The sequence below is a fragment of the Felis catus genome, chromosome X, assembly GCF_018350175.1.
Source record: "Felis catus isolate Fca126 chromosome X, F.catus_Fca126_mat1.0, whole genome shotgun sequence".
In the NCBI taxonomy this organism is placed as follows: Eukaryota; Metazoa; Chordata; class Mammalia; order Carnivora; family Felidae; genus Felis; species Felis catus.
This window is the reverse complement of record NC_058386.1, coordinates 76,268,000-76,288,670: the sequence shown is the minus strand read 5'-3', so window position 1 is coordinate 76,288,670 and position 20,671 is coordinate 76,268,000. Positions and strand designations below refer to the sequence as shown.

General features: G+C 34.8%; 1 protein-coding gene across 5 annotated transcripts in view; it reads right to left on the bottom strand.

Annotated features, from left to right (window-relative positions):
• Window positions 1–20,671, bottom strand: part of DIAPH2 (diaphanous related formin 2) — a 1,008,663-nt gene that overhangs the window by 902,630 nt on the left and 85,362 nt on the right. For 4 of the 5 annotated variants that reach the window (XM_019824053.3, XM_023249471.2, XM_045051144.1 and 1 more), the window contains 2 exons: window positions 19,597–19,701; window positions 14,563–14,583 (listed from right to left, as the gene is read on the bottom strand). In XM_019824053.3, coding sequence (XP_019679612.2) covers window positions 14,563–14,583; window positions 19,597–19,701 — 126 coding nt within the window. The remainder of the gene's footprint in view (window positions 1–14,562; window positions 14,584–19,596; window positions 19,702–20,671) is intronic. The other variant, XM_023249470.2, reaches the window with a different exon arrangement.

Here is a 20,671-nt window from a genome sequence, read left to right as displayed (position 1 = left end):
GTTCATTGGGGATATTGGACTGTAATTTTCTTTCTTGGTTGTGTCCTTCTCTGGTTTTGGAACCCAGATATTGCTGGCCTCATTAAAATGAGTTGGAAGCTTTCCCTCCTCTTCAGTGTTTTGGAAGAGATTGAGAAGTTTAGGTATCAAATCTTCATGGGGTGCCAGGGTGGCTCAGTTGGTTAAGCATCCAATTTCGGCTCAGGTCATGATCTCATGGTTCGTGCATTCAAACCCCGTGTCGGGCTCTGTGCTGACAATTTGGAGCCTGGAGCCTGCTTCAGATTCTGTGTCGCCTCTCTCTCTGCCTCTCCCCTGACTGCATTCTGTCCCTCTCTCAAAAATAAATAAAACATTAAATTTTTAAAAAAAATAAATAGGGGCGCCTGGGTGTTGCAGTCGGTTAAGCGTCCGACTTCAGCCAGGTCACGATCTCGCGGTCCGTGAGTTCGAGCCCCGCGTCAGGCTCTGGGCTGATGGCTCAGAGCCTGGAGCCTGTTTCTGATTCTGTGTGTCTCCCTCTCTCTCTGCCCCTTCCCCGTTCATGCTCTGTCTCTCTCTGTCCCAAAAATAAATAAAAACGTTGAAAAAAAATTTAAAAATAAATAAATAAATAAATAAAAAGTAAATCTCCTTTAAGTGTTTGGAAGAATTCACCCATGAAGCCATCTGGTTTTAGACTATTGTCTATTGGCAGGTTTTTGATTACTGATAAAATCTCCTTACTAATAATAGATCTGTTCAGATTTTCTATTCATGATTCAGTTTTTGGAAGATTGTACATTGCAAAAAAGTTATCCATTCCTTCTAGTTTGTCCAGTTTGTTGATATATAATTGTTCATGGTAGTCTCTTATGATCCTTAGTATTTCTACAGTTTCAGTTGTAACAAATATCATTCCTGATTTTATTTAACAGAGCCTTTTCTCTTTTTCAGTTGGTGAGTCTATCTAAATGTTGGCCAATTTTGTGTATCTTTTCAATGAACAACTGTTAGTTTCATTGATCTTTTCTATTTGCTTTTTAGTCATCATTTCATTTATTTCCACTCTGATTTTTGCTATTTCCTTCATTCTACTAACACTGGGGTCATCATTTGTTCTTATTTTTCTAGTTCCTTTAGGAGGAAAGTTAGATTCATATTTTTCTTGTTTTTTGAGGTAGGCCTGTATCTCTAGGAAGCTCTCTCTCAGAATCACTTTTCTTGCATCCCATAGTAAGTTGTTTTTTTTCTTTTTATTTGTCACAATGTATTTTTTTTATTTATTCTTTGATTTATTTTGTTGACCCACTGGTTGTTCACCAGTATGCGGTTTAATCTCCATAGTTTTGTGATTTTTCCAGTTTTCTTATAATTGATCTCTAGTTTCATACCATTCTGGTGGTCAAAAAAGACAATTGATAGGACTTCAATCTTATTAAATTTATTGAGACTTGTTTTGTGGCCTAACTTAGGATCTATCCCAGAGAATATTCTATGTGCATTTAAAAAGAATGTACATTCTGTTTTCAGATGGAATGTTCTGTTTATATCTATTAAGTTCATCTGTATAATGTGTCAATTAAGGCCAATATTTCCTTACTGGTTTTCTAATCTATCCATTGATTAAAGAGGGTATTAATGTCCCTACTATTATTGAATTGCTGCCAATTTCTCCCTTTAGGTCTATTAATATTTCCTTTATATATTTAGGTGCTTCTATGTTGGATACATAAAGTTGCAAATGCTATATCTTTTTGTAGGATTGATATGTTTATCATTATGCAGTGCCCTTATTTATATTAAATTACAATCTTTGTTTTAAAGTCTATTTTGTCTGAAAAAACTATAGCTATGCCAGTTTTCTTTTGGTTTCCACTTGCATGGAACGTCTTTTTCCATTTTATCACTTTCATTTTTTCACTTTCAGTTTGTGAGTCTTTACATCTGAAGAGACTCTCTTGTAGGCAGCATATAGATAGGTTTTATACTTTTATCCATTCAGCCATTCTGTCTTTTGATTGGAGAATGTGCATTTAGGAATTTACCCAAGGGATACAGGAGTGCTGATGCATAGGGGCACTTGTACCCCAATGTTTATAGCAGCGCTTTCAACAATAGCCAAATAATGGAAAGAGCCTAAATGTCTATAAACTGATGAATGGATCAAGAAATTGTGGTTCATATACACAATGGAATAGCACTTGGCAAAGGGAAAGAATGAAATATGACCTTTTGTAGCAACGTGGATGGAACTGGAGAGTGTTATGCTAAGTGAAACAAGTCATACAGAGAAAGACAGATACCATATGTTTTCACTCTTGTGTGGATCCTGAGAGACTTAACAGAAGACCATAGGGGAGGGGAAGGAATAAAAAGGTTAGAAAGGGAGGCAACCAAAATATGAGACTCTTAAAAACTGAGAACAAACTGAGGGTTGATGGGGGGTGGGAGGGAGGGGAGGGTGGGTGGGTGAGGAATATTGAGGAGGGCACCTGTTGGGATGAGCACTGGGTGTTGTATGGAAACCAATATGACAATAAATTTCATATGAAAAAAAGAAAAATATAAGATTAAAAACTTCTACACAAAGAATAAACTCCAAGAGAAAAGATGCAAATAAAAAAAACTGAGAATAAACTGAGGGTTGATGGGGGGTGGGAGGGAGGGGAAAGTGGGTGATGGGCATTGAGGAGGGCACCTGTTGGGATGAGCACTGGGTGTTGTATGGAAATTTATTTGACAATAATTTCATATTAAAAAAAGAACTAAGTAGACTATTTAAAAATTGATAAATAATAAGAAAATTCTGGAAAATTATGAAAAGATGAGTGAAAAAAATAAAAATAAGTATTTATAGGTATGTACTTATTGCTAATTTGTTGATTGTTTTCTGGTTTTCTTCCTTGTGGTTTGATTATTCTCTTTAGTGTTATGCTTATATTCCTTTCTTATGTACTTCTGTGTGTGTAGTCTAGATTTTTGCTTTGTGGTTAGCATGAGCCTCACATATAACAGTCCACATATATAACAGTCTATTTTAAGTTGACAGAACTTAAGTTTTCATGCATTCTAAAACTCTACATTTTTACTTCCCCCATTTTGTTTTTCATGTCATAGTTTACATCTTTTTTATTTTGTGTATCTCTTAACTGATAACTACAACTAGTTCTAGTTATTTTGACTAGTTTTGTCTTTTAACCTCCATACTAACTTTATAAGTGCTTAATATACTACCTTTACTATATTTACCTTTGCCAATAAGATTTGTAATTTCATGTTATATTATTACTTCTTTTAAATTCCTTTTGAATCGAGAAGGCAGAGAGAGAGAGAGACAGAGAGAGAGAGAAAGCACATCAGTGGGGGAGAGGAAGATGGAGAGGGAGGGAGAGAATCTCCTCACTGAGTGTGGAGCCTGACACATGGCCCAAACTTACAGTGGTGAGATCATGACCTGAGCTGAAATCAACAGTCAGATGCTTAACTGATTGAGCCACACAGGCACCCCTATGTTTTCTTATTACTAATCAATGCCTTTTCCTTTCAGCTTAAAGAAATTCCTTTAACATTTATTGTAAAGCTGGCTTAGTGGTCATGAACTCCCTTAGCTTTTGAACATCTAGAAAACTGTTTATCAATCTTTCAAATGTAAATGGCACCATCTTCTCAGAGTATTCTTGTTTGGAAATTTTTCTCTTTCAACCCTTAGAAAATATCATTTCCCACCCCCACCCCCCACCCTTTGGCCTACAGAGTTTCTACTGAAAAATCTGCTGCTACTCTCATGGGATTTCACTTGTACATCATAACTTGTTTTTCTCTTGCTGCTTTTAAGATTCTCTCTTTAACTTTTGACTTTTTAATTATAATGGGTCTTGGTGTGGATCTATTTTGCTTCTTATTTAGAACTCTCTGAGCTTCCTGGACCTGAATGTCTGTTCTCTTGCCCTGGTTATGGAAGTTCCTGGCCACTGTTTCTTCAAAAAAGTTTTCATCCCCTTTCTCTCTCTCTTCTCCTTCTGGGACCCCTATAATACAAACGTTATTCCACTTGATGCTGTTCTATGGGTCCCTTAAGCTATATTTTCTTTCTTTTTTTTTTTTTTTGGTGTTCTATTTGGATTACTTCCACTGCCCTGTCTTCTAGATAACTGATCCTTTCTTCTGCTTCATCTGGTATGCTGTTGAACCCCTCTAGTGTATTTTTTAGGTTAGCTATAGTATTCTTCAGCCTTGTAACTTCTGTTTGCTATTTTCTTATATTTTATGCCTGTTGGCTAAAGATCTCACTGTGTTCATCCAATCTCCTCCCAAATTATATGAGCATCTTTATGACCTTTGTGTTTTTTTAGTAATTTTTTGTTGCAATTCCCTTTAATAACAATGTTACCTCAATTAAATGCAACAAAGTAGAAAACATAAAGTAGCCAATCAAATAGTTCAGGATGTGTGTAACAATATCCCTTTAAAATAATATCTTTGTTTCTCCCTAGAAGTTTCAAATATAGTTTAAGAATAGAAAAAACATAGGCTAAAATGTCACTTTTCTCAATATCACCTTCAATAATATTTGCCTATGAAATTACTTTACAATTAGAAAAATGTGAATCTCATACCTCAGTCTATACACATATATTAGCATCATGACAAGGATTTTGGTGTGATATAGTAGGTAGAAATGGTTAGCTCCTGTCTAGGAAAAAAAATTTTCCCAAACTGGCAACTCAGGTATATGACCTTTTCTTTGACCTCTTCATCAGGTAAATTACTTATCTACATTTCATTAAGATTTTTTTCCCTAAGGTTTTATCTTGCTCTCTTGTTTGCAACACATTCTTCTGTTTCCTCATTTTGCTTGACTCTATGTTTCTAAGTATTAGGCAAAATAACAACCTCTTCTGGTCTTGAGGGAGTGTTCTTATGTAGGAGATTAACCCAATCTTTAAACCTGGTCATAGCTCTTGGTTGTTTCTTGAACCTTTGTGATTATCTCAATAGCTGGATTTATTCTTGATAGGTCCTAGTGTTGAGAGTGTTCTAGTACCTGTCAGTATTCCAACGGGAGTGATCTCAGCACCTAGATTCAGGCTGCCTGGAAGCCAGACTATCAGGTAGCAGCTTTTAAACTGTGTAAATATATACAGTCCTCTGGGACTACAATCATAAACCCTACTGACCTCCAGACCAGGCAATCTGGAGGTGTCCTCTGGGTGACAGTTGCAAACCTCAGGCTTCAGATGCATGTATAAGCTTTTTTCAGGGATGTACCAGTGAGCAATAGTGAAGCTAAAGAGTGCAAAGATGGCATCCTTTAGCCTCAGTTCCCAGAAAGCAGCTCCACAGCCTGTAGATGTGTGGCAAACATAAGTCTGCCCCTCAGACTAAAGCTCCAACACAAGTAAATAGGACTTTTTCACGGAATGACTCATGGTCTGTTTCAGTCTATTGTGTACTGAAGGAGCTTTTCAGCTAGTTCTCAGGTCTTTTTCAGAGGGAATTTTTCTATCTGTAGCTGTAGATTTGGTGTGTCTTTTGGAAAAGCTGAGTTCAGGATCTTGTTATGCTGCCATCTTGGACTGCCCCCTCAATCACTATAGTTGCTTTAAATGTCATATCAAGCACCATATTTGAAATGTATTCGTTTACCTGATTATATACACAAAAAACATCAACAGAAATTTCTACCAAGATTGCAATTAAAATACAAAGAAAATAAACTTGTAGTGCATAATTCTACATGAAAAGTACATCTTCTTGTTTCTAATATCAGGATATATTATAAAATATAACTGCTCCATACACATCAATATTAATGCACTCAACTTATAAAATATGTCTAAACACAAAGTCGATATTTATACTGTTTTAGATGTTTCCAAATGCCCAAGGTATAATGACTTACTAATATTTATAATCTATATTATCTTAGCATTCTTTAAACAATTAATTTAATCTGGCATTAGGAAATAATATATTTTGTGACAAGGCACTGGAAGGGAAGGGACTGATAAGAAAATGTTCTAAAAGTGAATGCAGATTTCAATAATAAACTTTTCAAAACATATACAGATACTACTTTCCAAAACGAGTATAACACACAAGCTGGCTTGCAGCGTTAAAACATAAGGAAATGGGAAGATAGCTACTCACTGCACATAATGTGAAATTAGAAAAGACTGAAATTGGAACTTTAATAGTACTTGTGCTGTTTTTAAAAGATCACTTATAATATGCCATCATCAAATAGTCTCAGGTCTTATTTTCATCTGATTACCAAATGAGTTTTTCTAATTTATATATACTAGTTAAAAATAATTGCATTATTTTTATCTGATTGAATTGAGATATTTTACTAAGTTGTCACCCCCATAAAACTAAATGTTTTGTAGTAGCAACTTCACTAAGATTTCTAAACTCATAAGGAAACACAATCAAGTAACAGTGTAAGAAAGCCAAGTTTTATCATGAAACAGCTACTTCAAACTCCAATAATCAGTGTTTTGTCTCCCCCTTCTGGACTATACAATTATTAAAAAAAATGCAGAGTAAGATTTGATCTTTTTTCATAGGATATATTGAAACAAAAGGCCTGACACAAGTGTAACATTGCGTGAAGTAATCATTAAGATACTATTGCGACACTAAACAAAATTTCAATTTAATAATGCAATAGGAGATTAACAGCCCACATGTACATACTGCCATGTTAGTGGTATTTTGTGGATATTATGATTACTAGGGGGCTGATAGGAAGGAATGCATCAATAGCATTTTGAATATATTACTTGGAGCCTGACCATAAGTTGATACTTTAACAGGAACTTGCATTCAGTATGACTTCTTTCACCAGCATGGAGGAACAAATTTCTTTGGCTCTAGTTTGCAAAAAAGGTTCTACAATATTCATTGAGTCAGTGCCTGTGATCCCCATGCTCCAATTAGAGCAAACAAAGATACCCTTGTGGCTAACCTTCACCTATGATGGAGTTGTCCTTTTGACTCAGATTATTTAGAAACACTGCAAAAGGTACAAATGTAACATCTTATTATATTAAATGGCTTATCTGGTAAGCAGTACTACATGACACCAAAATGATTAGCTCTTTTCTATCTGAGTACATTTAGTCACCTTGAAGTATATATGGCCTTCATTACCTAATACATGTATTGAGGCTTCAGTTGATAAACAGGTAAATGTTATTCAAAACATAAACACGTACAGCCACAGGTAAATGTTATTCAAATGATAAATATGCTCAGCAGCAATGTGCAAAGTATATTTAAAATTGTAAAGGTAGGAATTTGAAATAGTGAAGCAAATTATAAAATTCTACTCTTAATGCTACAAGTGCTAAAGAAAAGTTCTTGGGTGTTAATAACTTTTTTCTTATTTTTCTGTGATTTTACTAATTACTCCGTGATTACACGCCTAACTAAACTCATCATTTTTACTCCAAATTTATTTTATTTTTTTAATATGAAATTTACTGTCAAACTGGTTTCCATATAACACCCAGTACTCATCCCAACAGGTGCCCTCCTCAATACCCATCACCCACCCTCCCCTCCCTCCCACCCCCCATCAACCCTCAGTTTGTTCTCAATTTTTAAGAGTCTCTTATGCTTTGGCTCCCTCCCTCTCTAACCTCTTTTTTTTTCCTTCCTCTCCCCCATGGTCTTCTGGTTAGTTTCTCAGGATCCACATAAGAGTGAAAACATATGGTACCTGTCTTTCTCTGTATTACTAATTTCACGTAGCATAACACTCTCCAGTTCCATCCAGGTTGCTACAAAAGGCCATATTTCATTCTTTCTAATTTCCACGTAGTATTCCATTGTGTATATAAACCACAACTTCTTTCTCCATTCATCCATGGATGGACCTTTAGGATTTTTCCATAATTTGGCTATTGGTGAAAGTGCTGCTATAAACATTGGGGAACAAGTGCCCCTATGCAACAGCACTCTTGGATCCCTTGGGTAAATTCCTAGCAGTGCAATGGCTGGGTCACAGGGTAGATCTATACTTAATTTTTGGAGGAACCTCCACACTGTTTTCCAGAGTGGCTGCACCAGTTTGCATTCCCATCAACAGTGCAAGAGGGTTCCCATTTCTCCACATCCTCGCCAGCAATTATAGTCTCCTGATTTGTTCATTTTAGCCACTCTGCCTGGCATGAGGTGGTATCTGAGTGTGGTTTTCATTTATACTTCCCTGATGAGGAGCAACGCTGACCATCTTTTCATGTGCCTGTTGGCCATCTGGATATCTTCTTTAGAGAAGTGTCTATTCATGTCTTCTTCCCATGTCTTCACTAGATCATTTGTTTTTCGGGTGTGGAGTTTGGTGAGTATGTTATAGATTTTGGACACTAACCCTCTATCCAATACATCACTTGCAAATATCTTTTCCCATTCCGTTGGTTGCCTTTTAGTTTTGTTGATTGTCTCCTTTGCAGTGCAGAAGCTTTTTATCTTCATGAGTTCCCAATAGTTCATTTTTGGTTTTAATTCCCTTGCCTTTGGGGATGTGTCAAGTAAGAAATTGCTGCAGCTGAGGTCAGAGAGGTTTTTTCCTGCCTTCTCCTCTAGGGTTTGGATGGTTTCCTGTCTCACATTCAGGTCCTTTATCCATTTTGAGTTTATTTTTGTGAGTGGTGTGAGAAAGTGGTCTAGTTTCAACCTTCTGCATGTTGCTGTCCAGTTCTCCCAGCGCCATTTGTTAAAGAGACTTTTTTCCATTGGATGTTCTTTCCTGCTTTGTCAAAGATGAGTTGGCCATACGTTTGTGGGTCTAGTTCTGGGGTTTCTTTTCTATTCCATTGGTCTATGTGTCTGTTTTTGTGCCAATACCATTCTGTCTTGATGATGACAGCTTTGGAGTAGAGGCTAAAGTCTGGGATTGTGATACCTCCCGCTTTGGTCTTCTTCTTCAATATTACTTTGGCTATTCGCGGCCTTTTGTGGTTCCATAGAAATTTTAGGATTGCTTGTTCTAGTTTCGAGAAAGAATGCTGGTGCAATTTTGATTGGGATTGCATGGAATGTGTAGATAGCTTTGGGTAGTATTGACATTTTGACAATATTTATTCTTCCAATCCATGAGCACGGAATGCTTTTCTATTTCTTTATATCTTCTTCAAATTCCTTCATAAGCTTTCTATAGTTTTCAGCATGGAGATCTTTTACAACTTTGGTTGGGTTGATTCCTAGGTATTTTATGATTCTTGGTGCAATTGTGAATGGGATCAGTGTCTTTATTTGTCTTTCTGTTGCTTCATTATTAGTGTATAAGAATGCAACTCTTTTCTGTACATTGGTTTTGTATCCTGTGACCTTGCTGAATTCATGTATCAGTTCAAGTAGACTTTTGGTGGAGTCTATCAGGTTTTCCAGGTATAGTATCATGTCATCTGCAAAAAGTTAAAGCTTGACTTCATCTTTGCCAATTTTAATGCCTTTGATTTCCTTTTGTTGTCTTATTGCTGATGCTAGCACTTCCAACACAATGCTAAACAACAGCAGTGAGAGTGGACATCCCTGTTGTGTTCCTGATCTCAGGGAGAAAGCTCTCAGTTTTTCCCCATTGGGGAAGACATTAGCTGTGGGCTTTTCATAAATGGCTTTGATGTGTTTAAGTATGTTCCTTCTATCCCACCTTTCTTGAGGGTTTTTGTTAAGAAAGGATGCTGAATTTTGTCAAATGCTTTTTCTGCATCGATGACAGGATCATATGGTTATTTTCTTTTAGTAATGTGATGTATCACATTGATTGATTTGCGAATGTTGAACCAGCCCTGCAGCCCAGGAATGAATCCCACATGATCATGGTGAATAATTCTTTTTATATGCTGTTGAATTTGATTTGCTAGTATCTATGTGCTGAATACGGGAGCCCGCAAATTTAAAAAACAATTAATCACAAACATAAACATCCTTATTGATAAGAATGTGGTAATTTCAGGGGACTTTAATACTCCACTTACAATAATGGATAGATCATCTAGACACAGGGTCAATAAAGAAACAAGGGCCCCCGAATGATTACATTAGATCAGATGGACTTGACAGATATATTTAGAACTCTGCATCCCAAAGCGACAGAATATACTTTCTTCTCGAGTGCACATGGAACATTCTCCAAAATAGATCACATACTGAGTCACAAAACAGTCCTCAATAAATACAAAAGAATTGAGATCATACCATGCACACTTTCAGACCACAACGCTATGAAACTTGAAATCAACCACAGGAAAAAGTCTGGAAACCATCCAAAAGCATGGAGGTTAAAGAACACCCTAGCAAAGAATGAATGGGTCGACCAGACAACAAGAGAAAAAAAATTTTTAAAAATATGGAAACAAATAAAAATGAAAATACAACAATCCAAATGCTTTGGGATGCAGCGAAGGCAGTCCTGAGAGGAAAATACATTGCAATCCAGGCCTATCTCAAGAAACAAGAAAAATCCCAAATACAAAATCTAACAGCACACCTAAAGGAAACAGAAGCAGAACAGCTAAGACACGCCAAACCCAGAAGAAGAAGAGAAATAATAAATTCTGAGCAGAGATAAACAATATAGAATCTAAAAAAAACTGTAGAGCAGATCAATGAAACCAAGAGTTGGTTTTTTGAAAAAGTAAACAAAATTGATAAACCTCTAGCCAGGCTTCTCAAAAAGAAAAGGGAGAGGACCCAAATAGATAAAATCATGAATTAAAATGGAATTGTTACAACCAATCCCTCAGAAATGCAAGCAATTATCAGGGAATAGTATAAAAAATTATATGCCAACAAACTGGACAACCTGGAAGAAATGGGCAAATTCCTAAGCACACTTCCAAAACTCAAACAGGAAGAAATAGAAAACTTGAACAGACCCATAATCAGTGAAGAAATTGAACCAGTTATCAAAAATCTCCCTACAAATAAGAGTCCAGGACCAGATGGCTTCCCTGGGGAATTCTACCAGACATTTAAAGCAGAGATAATACCTATCCTTCTCAAGCTTTTCCCAAAAATTGAAAGGGAAAGAAAACTTGCAGACTCATTCTATGAAGCCAGCATTACTTTGATTCCTAAACCAGACAGACACCCAGCAAAAAAAGAGAACTACAGGCCAATATCCCTGATGAATATAGATGCAAAAATTCTCAAAAAGATACTAGCAAATAAGCCCTTTTGGACCTGACTCTCCAACAGAATGATTTTAATGATTGCTTTCTCATTCCTCTCCCTACTCAAAAAAGAAAGAAAGAAAGAAAGAAAGAAAGAAAGAAAGAAAGAAAGAAAGAAAGATCTTCCCCCTTAAGGCACCCCTCCCACCTAAACTCTAGAACTAATCCCTCATCATTTCCTCTAGAAGCTGATTCCTATAGTTTCCTCCATTTATTACAGAATATGCAAATTCTAGTCTGAGGAGCAGGCCAGAAATAAGACAGTGGGTGTGAAACCGTTTATACTACAGATCAATCATAACATCTATCTCATTACAGTGTCTTTCAAAACACTCTCGGACAAGATAAAACTTTTCCATGAACTATATACAGCCTATTAGCTTGCAACTTTACAGCCTTTACTATATTGTATCTATAAGGCCCTATCTTTATTCTGTTTACCTGTCTCTCCCATTAGACCTAGTATTTTTATTAAAGGAGCTGTTCTCATTGGGGAAGAAAGACATGTAAATGATTTATTATAATAAAATATGTTAAATACTATAATTCAGCTATATAGTGATGCTATGGAAAGGAAGCAGTTATCTAGGACAAATTCTCCTAATTAACATGAAGCTTAATCTTGATGGATATTTAGGATATTTCTGGACACAGTGAAGAAGAAAGGGCCATTCTAGTTCAAAGAAATAGAATATGCTTGATTTAGAGTTATTAAACAGCAGGACAGGCACATGTAAAAATGGAGATGAAGATGAAATTAGAAAAAGGAACAGGGATAAGATCACAAGGGCAATTAGGAGCCATTTGAAAGGTTTAAAGGGAATCAGCATGATCTGTGGTAACTGTAAAACATGCATGGGCAGGGTGAGAGAACCAAGACTAGGAGACTATTTAGGGGGCTATGGCAATTACATGTGTTTAACAATGAATCTAAACTAAAGGAGCAACAGTGTGAGTAGTCAGGGAAGAGAGTTGAGAATTATCTAAGAGAAATAATCAACAGAACTTCAACTCCACTGGATATGGAGAAATCAGTAATATTTCATAAGTGCTGGCATAAGCCATGCAGAGACCACGCTAGCTTCAACCCACATTAAAATAAACTCAAGATTCCTTTATATCCCCACCCCCCTATATTTAACCCCATCCCCCTATGCCTAGCCTCCAGTTTAATAAAGGTCCTCACTGATCCATACACAAGTCTCCTAGGTAGCCCTTGAAACAAATATCTCTCTATCCTAATCCAGTATTTCAAAGTGTGCTCTGTAGCCTACCTTAACAGGATCTCCTGTGGTGCTTGATAAAGATGCCAAGTTCTTGGCCCTATCCTAGACCCCTGAGGGACAAAATATGTATTTTTATGTGCTTTCAAGTTTGAGAACCACTGGCCTAGTCCAGCCTATCTACTACTATCAAATTTATTTTTCTTAAACCCTGTTTTCCTCATGTCACTTTCTTATTCAAACTAATTTCTAAATCTTCTACCTGGACTTCAAGATCCTCTTTCAACTTGATTTTTCAATCTTTTCAATGTAAATATACATTCTTTGCTTGAACAAAGTCAACTTCATTTCTTGCTTCCCTCTTCTCTGTCTCCTGCCCACACAATTTGGTTCTTTCTCTAGGCCTTTGCATTGAATATTATTTACGCAATCTGAGAGCTTCTCCATTGTCTCATCTCCCATATCAAATCCTAGCCATCACAACTAACAATTCCTAAAAGCTCAGCTTAAGTCCAGAAATTTGCATGGAGTTTTCTCCAATTATTTTACCTCTACTTCTCTCTTCTGCTTGTGAATTCCTACTACACTTAAAATCGGTATGCACAATTTAAGAATTGATTATTTCCACATATATTACTAAAACTATAAGGTCTTATCCTTATTTTCTAGTCATCAATGAACCTAACACAGTTCTTGGCACATGATAAGCACTAAAGAAAGATTTGCTGATGTTTGAAATTACCCCAAAAGATTGATGGCTCCCCCCCCCCGGATGGCACATAAATTAAAAAAGAAAAAAAAAGGGGGGCAGCTGGGTGGCTCAGTTGGTGAAGTGACCGACTTCAGCTCAAGTCATGATCTCGCAGTTCGTGAGGGGCCCCGTGGCAGGTTCTGTGCTGATAGCTCAGAGCCTGGAGCCTGCTTCAGATTCTGTCTCCCTCTCTCTCTCCCCCTCCCCCACTAATGCTTGTTCGTGCTCTCTCTCTCTCTCTCCTCAAAAATAAACATTAATTTAAAAAAAAAAAGAAACGAAAAAAAGACTAGGGGCACCTTGGGTGGCTCAGTCAGTTAAGCGTCTGACTCTTGATTAAGGCTTAGGTCATGATCTCAGGGTCACAAGATGGAGCCCCATGTCAGGCTCCACGCTGGGCATAGAGCCTGCTTAAGATTCTTTCTCTCCCTCCCTCTCTGTCCCTCTACTGTACACTTGCTGTCTTGAAAGGAAGGAAGGAAGGAAGGAAGGAAGGAAGGAAGGAAGGAGACAAAGAAAGAAGGAAAGGAAGGAAGGAAGGAAGGAAGGAAGGAAGGAAGGAAGGAAGGAAGAAAGAAAGAAAGAAACTAAATCAATTTTTAAAAGCAAACAAATATTAAATACATTCACTATTCTGAATACCATGGTACCTAATAATGTTAAAGATAATGTCTCCTGCCCTGTTCCCTAAATACAGACTGCTTAGTCATTAAGACAAGGTACTTACAAATACCTCTCAATTATAATACAGATCATTTTTGATGTATTATGTAATTATGGAAATGAAATACAATGCCCTGAATATAAAATCTCTAAAATACAGCAATAGAAAGAACCTTAAAAAATAATGTAAGGCAATCACTTCAATTTAGCCATTTAATAACTGAACCTCAAAAATATTACATGACTTGCCCAAGGTCACACATCCAATTAGTAGCATCTAACAGAGACAAAGACCTAGCCCTCTTGACTGCACATGAAAGGTTGTTTTCATTACACTATGTGGTCATTGATACCAAATCAAAGTGAGATACTTTAATAAGAATTCCTGCTAGCATAAACCAACCTACCATCCTGAGATGGCATCCTGCTCTCCTGAGAACTGAGGTGAAACACCCAATTTCATCAGACTCATAAAAACAGAATCATAAAAATCATAAACACAGACACAACTCTAACAAAAAGTAAAACCTTATAAGACAAAATATACAAAGTATATTCAAATTCTAAAACATGTTCCAAAACCACAGGAAAAATACTTACCATGCCTAAATTCTCATCACCTGATCTTTATCATCTTACTACTTTGGTAAAATATACTCCAAAAGAAGAACCAAACATATAGAATGCTATAAGCAAAAATTGCTCAATTCCCAAAAGCACAAATTCATATCTAAGGGTAAAACACATCTTTTGTACTCACCGTAACTTTACTTCCAACTATCTGCATGCAGTAGTCAACGGAGAGTAGTTACGGTGTAAAAGAAACAAAAAACAAACAGCAACAGTTATTAGTAATCAGAAGCTTTTCACAGAAGTGTTTAGCAAATTAGTAAATAGCTAACTCTATGTACACTTTAATACTTCAGATCTAGAGTCTAAAAAAATATACCAGTATTAATTTCTACCATATTTCAAAAATGTGTGAAGTCTCGAAATAAGGATTCCTAAATAATTACTACTGCTTGAAGATGTTTTTAAAAATGTACTGCAATGGGCATATATAAGCTAAATATCAAGTAACATAAAATTAAGTGCAACCAGGCATCAGATATTTTACCAGCCCACAGTCACTCAAAAAACATATCAACAGAAAATTGAATTTTTTTCCAAATAATGCTTTTCTTTCCTTGTTATAATGGATATAATATTAAGGTTGAAACAAGGTGTTTTAGGATATAAATGTTGCATTTAAAGCCATGCATTAAATTAAGAAATGAATTGTAGGTTGAAAACTGGAGCATTTTATATTGTTATGATTTTAAGGTTTATAATATTATTTTATAGTATACTTGAAAATTACAAAGAAGAGATTGCTTATAATTCTAGTTTTCTAGGCCATCCTAGCATTTGTAATATAATAATATAATATAATTAATATAATATAATATAATGACATAGAAGTAGTTTATATCTAAACATGCATATATTCATAAGGATAAAACAGTTCAAAAAACAGAAACTTTGAGCTTTCCTAATAGATAAGAGATAGAATTTCTGAGAGGCAGGATGGTGTTTAAGAAACCAAGAACTGAAATCATACTTCTGAACATAATTTTATGCCAAAACCCTAATATAAATCAAATCATTGTTATCAGAGTCCTACACTTAAATGTCCAAAGCAATGTCCAAAAAAGAACTAATTAATCCACAATAAAACCTTTAATCTGACAGCAGTTATTATCAATATGTGTTCTATTTTCCAGCTAGTACTTTAAAAAGAAAACTAAAATATTATTGAAATCCTAATAAGAGCCCTAATTTGAACAGGATACTACAAAACACAAAAAGATAATGACAGTATCCAAGCAAATTATTTCAGAGGAATCCATGAATCTCCAAATAGAGAAGAGCTTTCTTAAATATTCATTCAACAGAATATTTATAGACACTGATTATTTAGTTGAATAAAAGCCTCTTGGTGCCATTAACAGTCTTCTGAATTGAAAGATATGCTATTGACCTAAATTATTTCCTCCGACCAAAAAGAGATTTTATCTGTTCCTTGTTTATTTAACACAGACATGAGACTAAAACAAGAATACAAGCCTGTATTAACAATTAAGGCAGGTGTATACTCAATGAAATAACCAGAATATAGCCTATTAATAATTCATTATGGTTGAAAAATCCTTGCATTTAGCTAAAGCACATACAGCAAACAGATTAGATTGGACAAGGAAAGCTAAAAAAAACTGGTCTGGTCAGTTTGACTTCAATTGTTTCACCTGAGAAAGAAAATATCTGCTAATGGCAAAAGCAAAATGGTAATACATGTATACACACACACACACACACACACACACACACACACACACAGAGATATACTGCAATTTTCAACTGCTTATTTCATGGGTCAATCTAAAAATTCTATAGATGTATTGGGTATCACTATTTTAAATCATTTCCTATTGAGATTTTTATTTAATCAGTAATACCTCTCAAGGGGTCATGTGATTTAAAAATGTGATTTTACATATTTTAAAATCTCAATTTCAAAGACTGTAATTTAAGTTATAAATAAACTAGTTTTTTTAATATTCTAATAATGACATTGGCTTTTGGCAAACTAATGTTACGATTTCAGTGACTAAATTTTCCTCATAAATGTCAATAAAGGCTGTTAAGGTAGAACATACAAGATCCCATAAATCACTGCTATATTGTGCCTCTTTCAGTATTATGAATGGGTAGGACAAGGTCTGCAATATTAACAAAGCTTGGTTTTCTGTTTCTGAAAATATATGCTGGTGTTTTGAAAAATATAAATTCTTCCAGATTGTTTGTGGCCAAATTATCTCTATGTTACAACTACCACAGGTCAGGTCCATAACCACACTTGCTATAATGAGCAAATAAGTCCAGCCTGTGCAGAGAACAGGTTCTTCTGCACTCCCTTATTTAAAGCCCATTCATCACTGATAGGTAATCAAGCCACTTTTTCCTTTAACATTCACATAATTTAATATTCTCTATTATGGAAGTTTAACAAGAAAAAAACTAAACTAAGCAGTAGTTTGCATCATTATCTTTTAATTTCCTATATATTTTTACTCCATGCTTATTTTAGCAAAGAACATAACAAAACACTGTCATTTGCTTTGGAAATGGGTTTTGAGCACATACCTGTATATTAGTTTCATCTTGCTTTACTGTCCTTACCCAGGAGCTCAGGAGAATGATGGACATTTCTTACTGAGCCCATATTTTGTTTTTCAACTCTATGCAAAATGACTAATGCAGGTGGTAAAGAAGGAAACATATAATTTATGTTTAAATTTAACTACAATTCTCACATGTTCCACATGTGACTATAAAACATTCTCCATCAGGAACACTAGCTCTTAACTTTCTTTTTACTTCAAGATTTAAGTTTTGACTACTTACGAAGGATTCTCATAAGGAAGTGGTTATAATGATATGTACTTTAAAGAAAATTTTTTCATCAGTGTATCAATATAGTGAAAAAGCAAAAAAAAGTAGAAGATATACAAAGCATGTCTAAAGCCTAGTGAAAGACAGCAAAACGGAAATTTTGGTTACACAAAGTTAAACAGCCATACATTAGGCTACAGTTTCTGCAAATATTATGGTCATGATCATGAAGAGGTCAAAAGATAAGAGGATTGTTTGTCATTGAATGGTATCCTTCTCATCTTCAAAATAAAATTACATGAGCGATATTATTTGTTGTAACAACAGAAAACACAGTACTAATTGACATCTCCCCAAGGTGAGAAAGCTTTAAAACATGTTTATCAATAGGCTTTCTTTCATCATAATATTTGGCCCACAAAAAATATTAGGAAACGAAATGTATAACCTTGAAACTCTAGTGAAAGTGCTATATGATGGCAGGTGCTCATATGTATGTTCAATTAAACAAATAAGGGTTATATACTAAATAGTTATAGTACTGATTTTGAGGCTAACGTCTTAAAAAGAATGTTTGTCTTTTGAGAAACATTCAATTTCCATCTTTCAAATAAAGCAATTCAAGACAGCTTATGTAACATTTACCCAAATTTTAGCATTTTGATGTGAAAAATGAGTATATAACCTAAAGTGTACCTGTCTTTGGCCAGTTAAAGAGGAAACAATATGGGAATAAATGAAATCAAGTTCCACACAGAGTAAAAATCAAAAGGTTAAGGAATAAGAGCTTCATATAATCTTCATTATATTCAGTCCCACTTAAATAAAAACAACAAATGATCCAGAGACACTAACAAAATTTTATCATTAAAAACACACGATTATTCATGTATTATCATCTGTACCTTGCACTCAGATTTAGTTACATAGATTTACTAGTGTATTTGCCTTTAGGTGTTTAAAAATATAACACGAAATGTGCACCCTGCATTTCCTAAAGCATTTTACTGTGAACAATAACTTGAGTACAAAAATGAGAAGAGATTCATCAGAATTTCAAAGTAAAACCCTATGCATCACCTAATTCTATTGAAAACAATGCTCATGGCAAATTTCACTTATCACTTGAAACATATTTCTGCCCTTGGATACCAGAAGCAAATTAAAAAACATGCTGTTGCTCTGCTCTGGTAGAGCTGCAATGCGATATGTTTAAATAGTTCAGCATTCAGATTTAGCTTGCTTAAACTACAACATGGAATCAATACAACTGTAGAATTCAGAGCAAAATGCATCAGTAATTGCCACTGCAATTACTGCACTGAAATAGCAGTAACAGGATAGCCAAATAACTTTACAACATACTTTCCAATGAGGAACTATTTTCTTCACTGGTCAATTTCTTAAACTCAAAATATGTATTTTTAAGTGTAAATGTATGTGTGTGTATTATTTATATATATCCACATAATATACATACCACATACATAAAATCATTGTGTATAATATGTGGTATAGGTGTGTGTGCATATATACACAGTGATTTTATGACCTCTAGTTGTATAAAGCTTTTTACTTATAGAAATGTAAAAGATACGTTTCACCATTTCAAAAATACATTATTTTCTTACAAAAAGAAATCAAACCTGAAGTCTATTTTCGGAAGCACCTTAGGAAGTGGAACAAAGCCACATATTCCATTAAAACACTAATGTTTTTCCTGAAGAAAACAAGTCTTTTCAAATAACTCTACTTTCAAGTCTTCAAACTCAGAGATGTGATTAAAGCTCCAATTAAGCACCCTCTTTTATATTAAACTAAGCTGTACAATAACAATTATGAGGTAGTTAATATAGATAGCATCACATAAAATAATTAGCATCACATAAAATAATGAAAAAAAACTAAAACAGCATTATTAAAAATATTGATCAAAATTTCCTGCAGGAAGAAACCAGACATGACGCTTTAATGTAAACTTAGTTAAAACTCGTGAATAGACTATGTTTGTGTCTTCTCCCTCAAAATTTTCATATAACCAACAGTATATTTAGTGGAACACCTACAAATTGCTCTCAATTTTTAGGAAGTGCATAAAACCACTGCCCCAAAAGTCACTGGATTAACTCACAGCCTTCTATCCTTGGTCTGCATTGTCTTAAATAATGGAGGTCTCTCAAATTATAAAAAATTTTGAAACAGGGCATATACTAAATGTGTAAAAATACATGTATAAGGTTTTTCTGAATAGTCTATATATAGAGTATACTGAGGCAAGAACTTGAAGACCTGGGGTTGGATTGTTTTTAAGCAGATAATGCTGACCTCATTACGGGAACACCAGGAAAGTGCCACTACTTACAGATTTGGCAGTAGCAGAAATATACTGGACAACCATCTCACGCTTGGTGGTAAAATCTTTGTTTCGTAAAGGAGCTTTCCGTTCTTCATTAAGGTTCATGTCCTCCTGTTATAAAGAACATCTATTGTAAACATTAACACATTTCTGCTTAAGTTGCAAAAATGATTAATAAATATTAATATTCTCTTTTAAAATAGTCATGCTGTGGCTAACAAGAAGGATCACTTTGGTGGATCTCTCACTATTATTTTTCACTCTAGATACCGTAACACTGTATAAATTTTACCACATATTCATGGCTCCTATCTCTACCTATTCAACGAATGAGCACAAATAATAAATATTTTTAAACTATTCCAGAGAATAAATCGACAGTTTTATAGCATAGATCATACAACCTTGGCACAACTATTAATTTACACGGATAGCAAAAATAAACAAACACTTTACTATTTGGTATATGCTCCTTTAGGATCACTATTATCCAGAAGAGCAAATATGATTTTTAAACTGACAGGAAATATAGATCTATAATATGCCACTGAAGAAACATCCTTCAGAAGTTGCTGGATTTGGAAAGCAAAGAAAAAAAAAACACCACAAATATAATCATCTGTGTTTGGATGACAAAAATCACTCATCACTCATTGGAGAAAAAAATACTCATTTACAAGAATACATTGTTTTGAAGTTCAATAAGTTTTATTTTTTTTTTAGGTGTAATAAGGTGGTTTTATTAAAGCACCAGGACAGGGGTGCTTGGGTGAAGTTCAATAAGCTTTAATTTGGCTGGGAATCTTTATTTTGTGATACATACACATATAACGTTTTCACTATGCAAATTACTTTTCTTCATTTTGAAACTCATATTAACCCTTGCAACATAATAAGACACTTTTGAGGGGTCACAAAATCAAGTTGGAAATGACAATGCTTCAAAAAGCAATATCAGATGAAAGGAAACTTACAGAATGGGTGAAAATATTTCCAAATCATGTGTCTGATAAGGGACTTGTATCCAGAATATATAAAGAACTCTAAAAATCAACAATAAAAAGACAACCCAACTACAGAT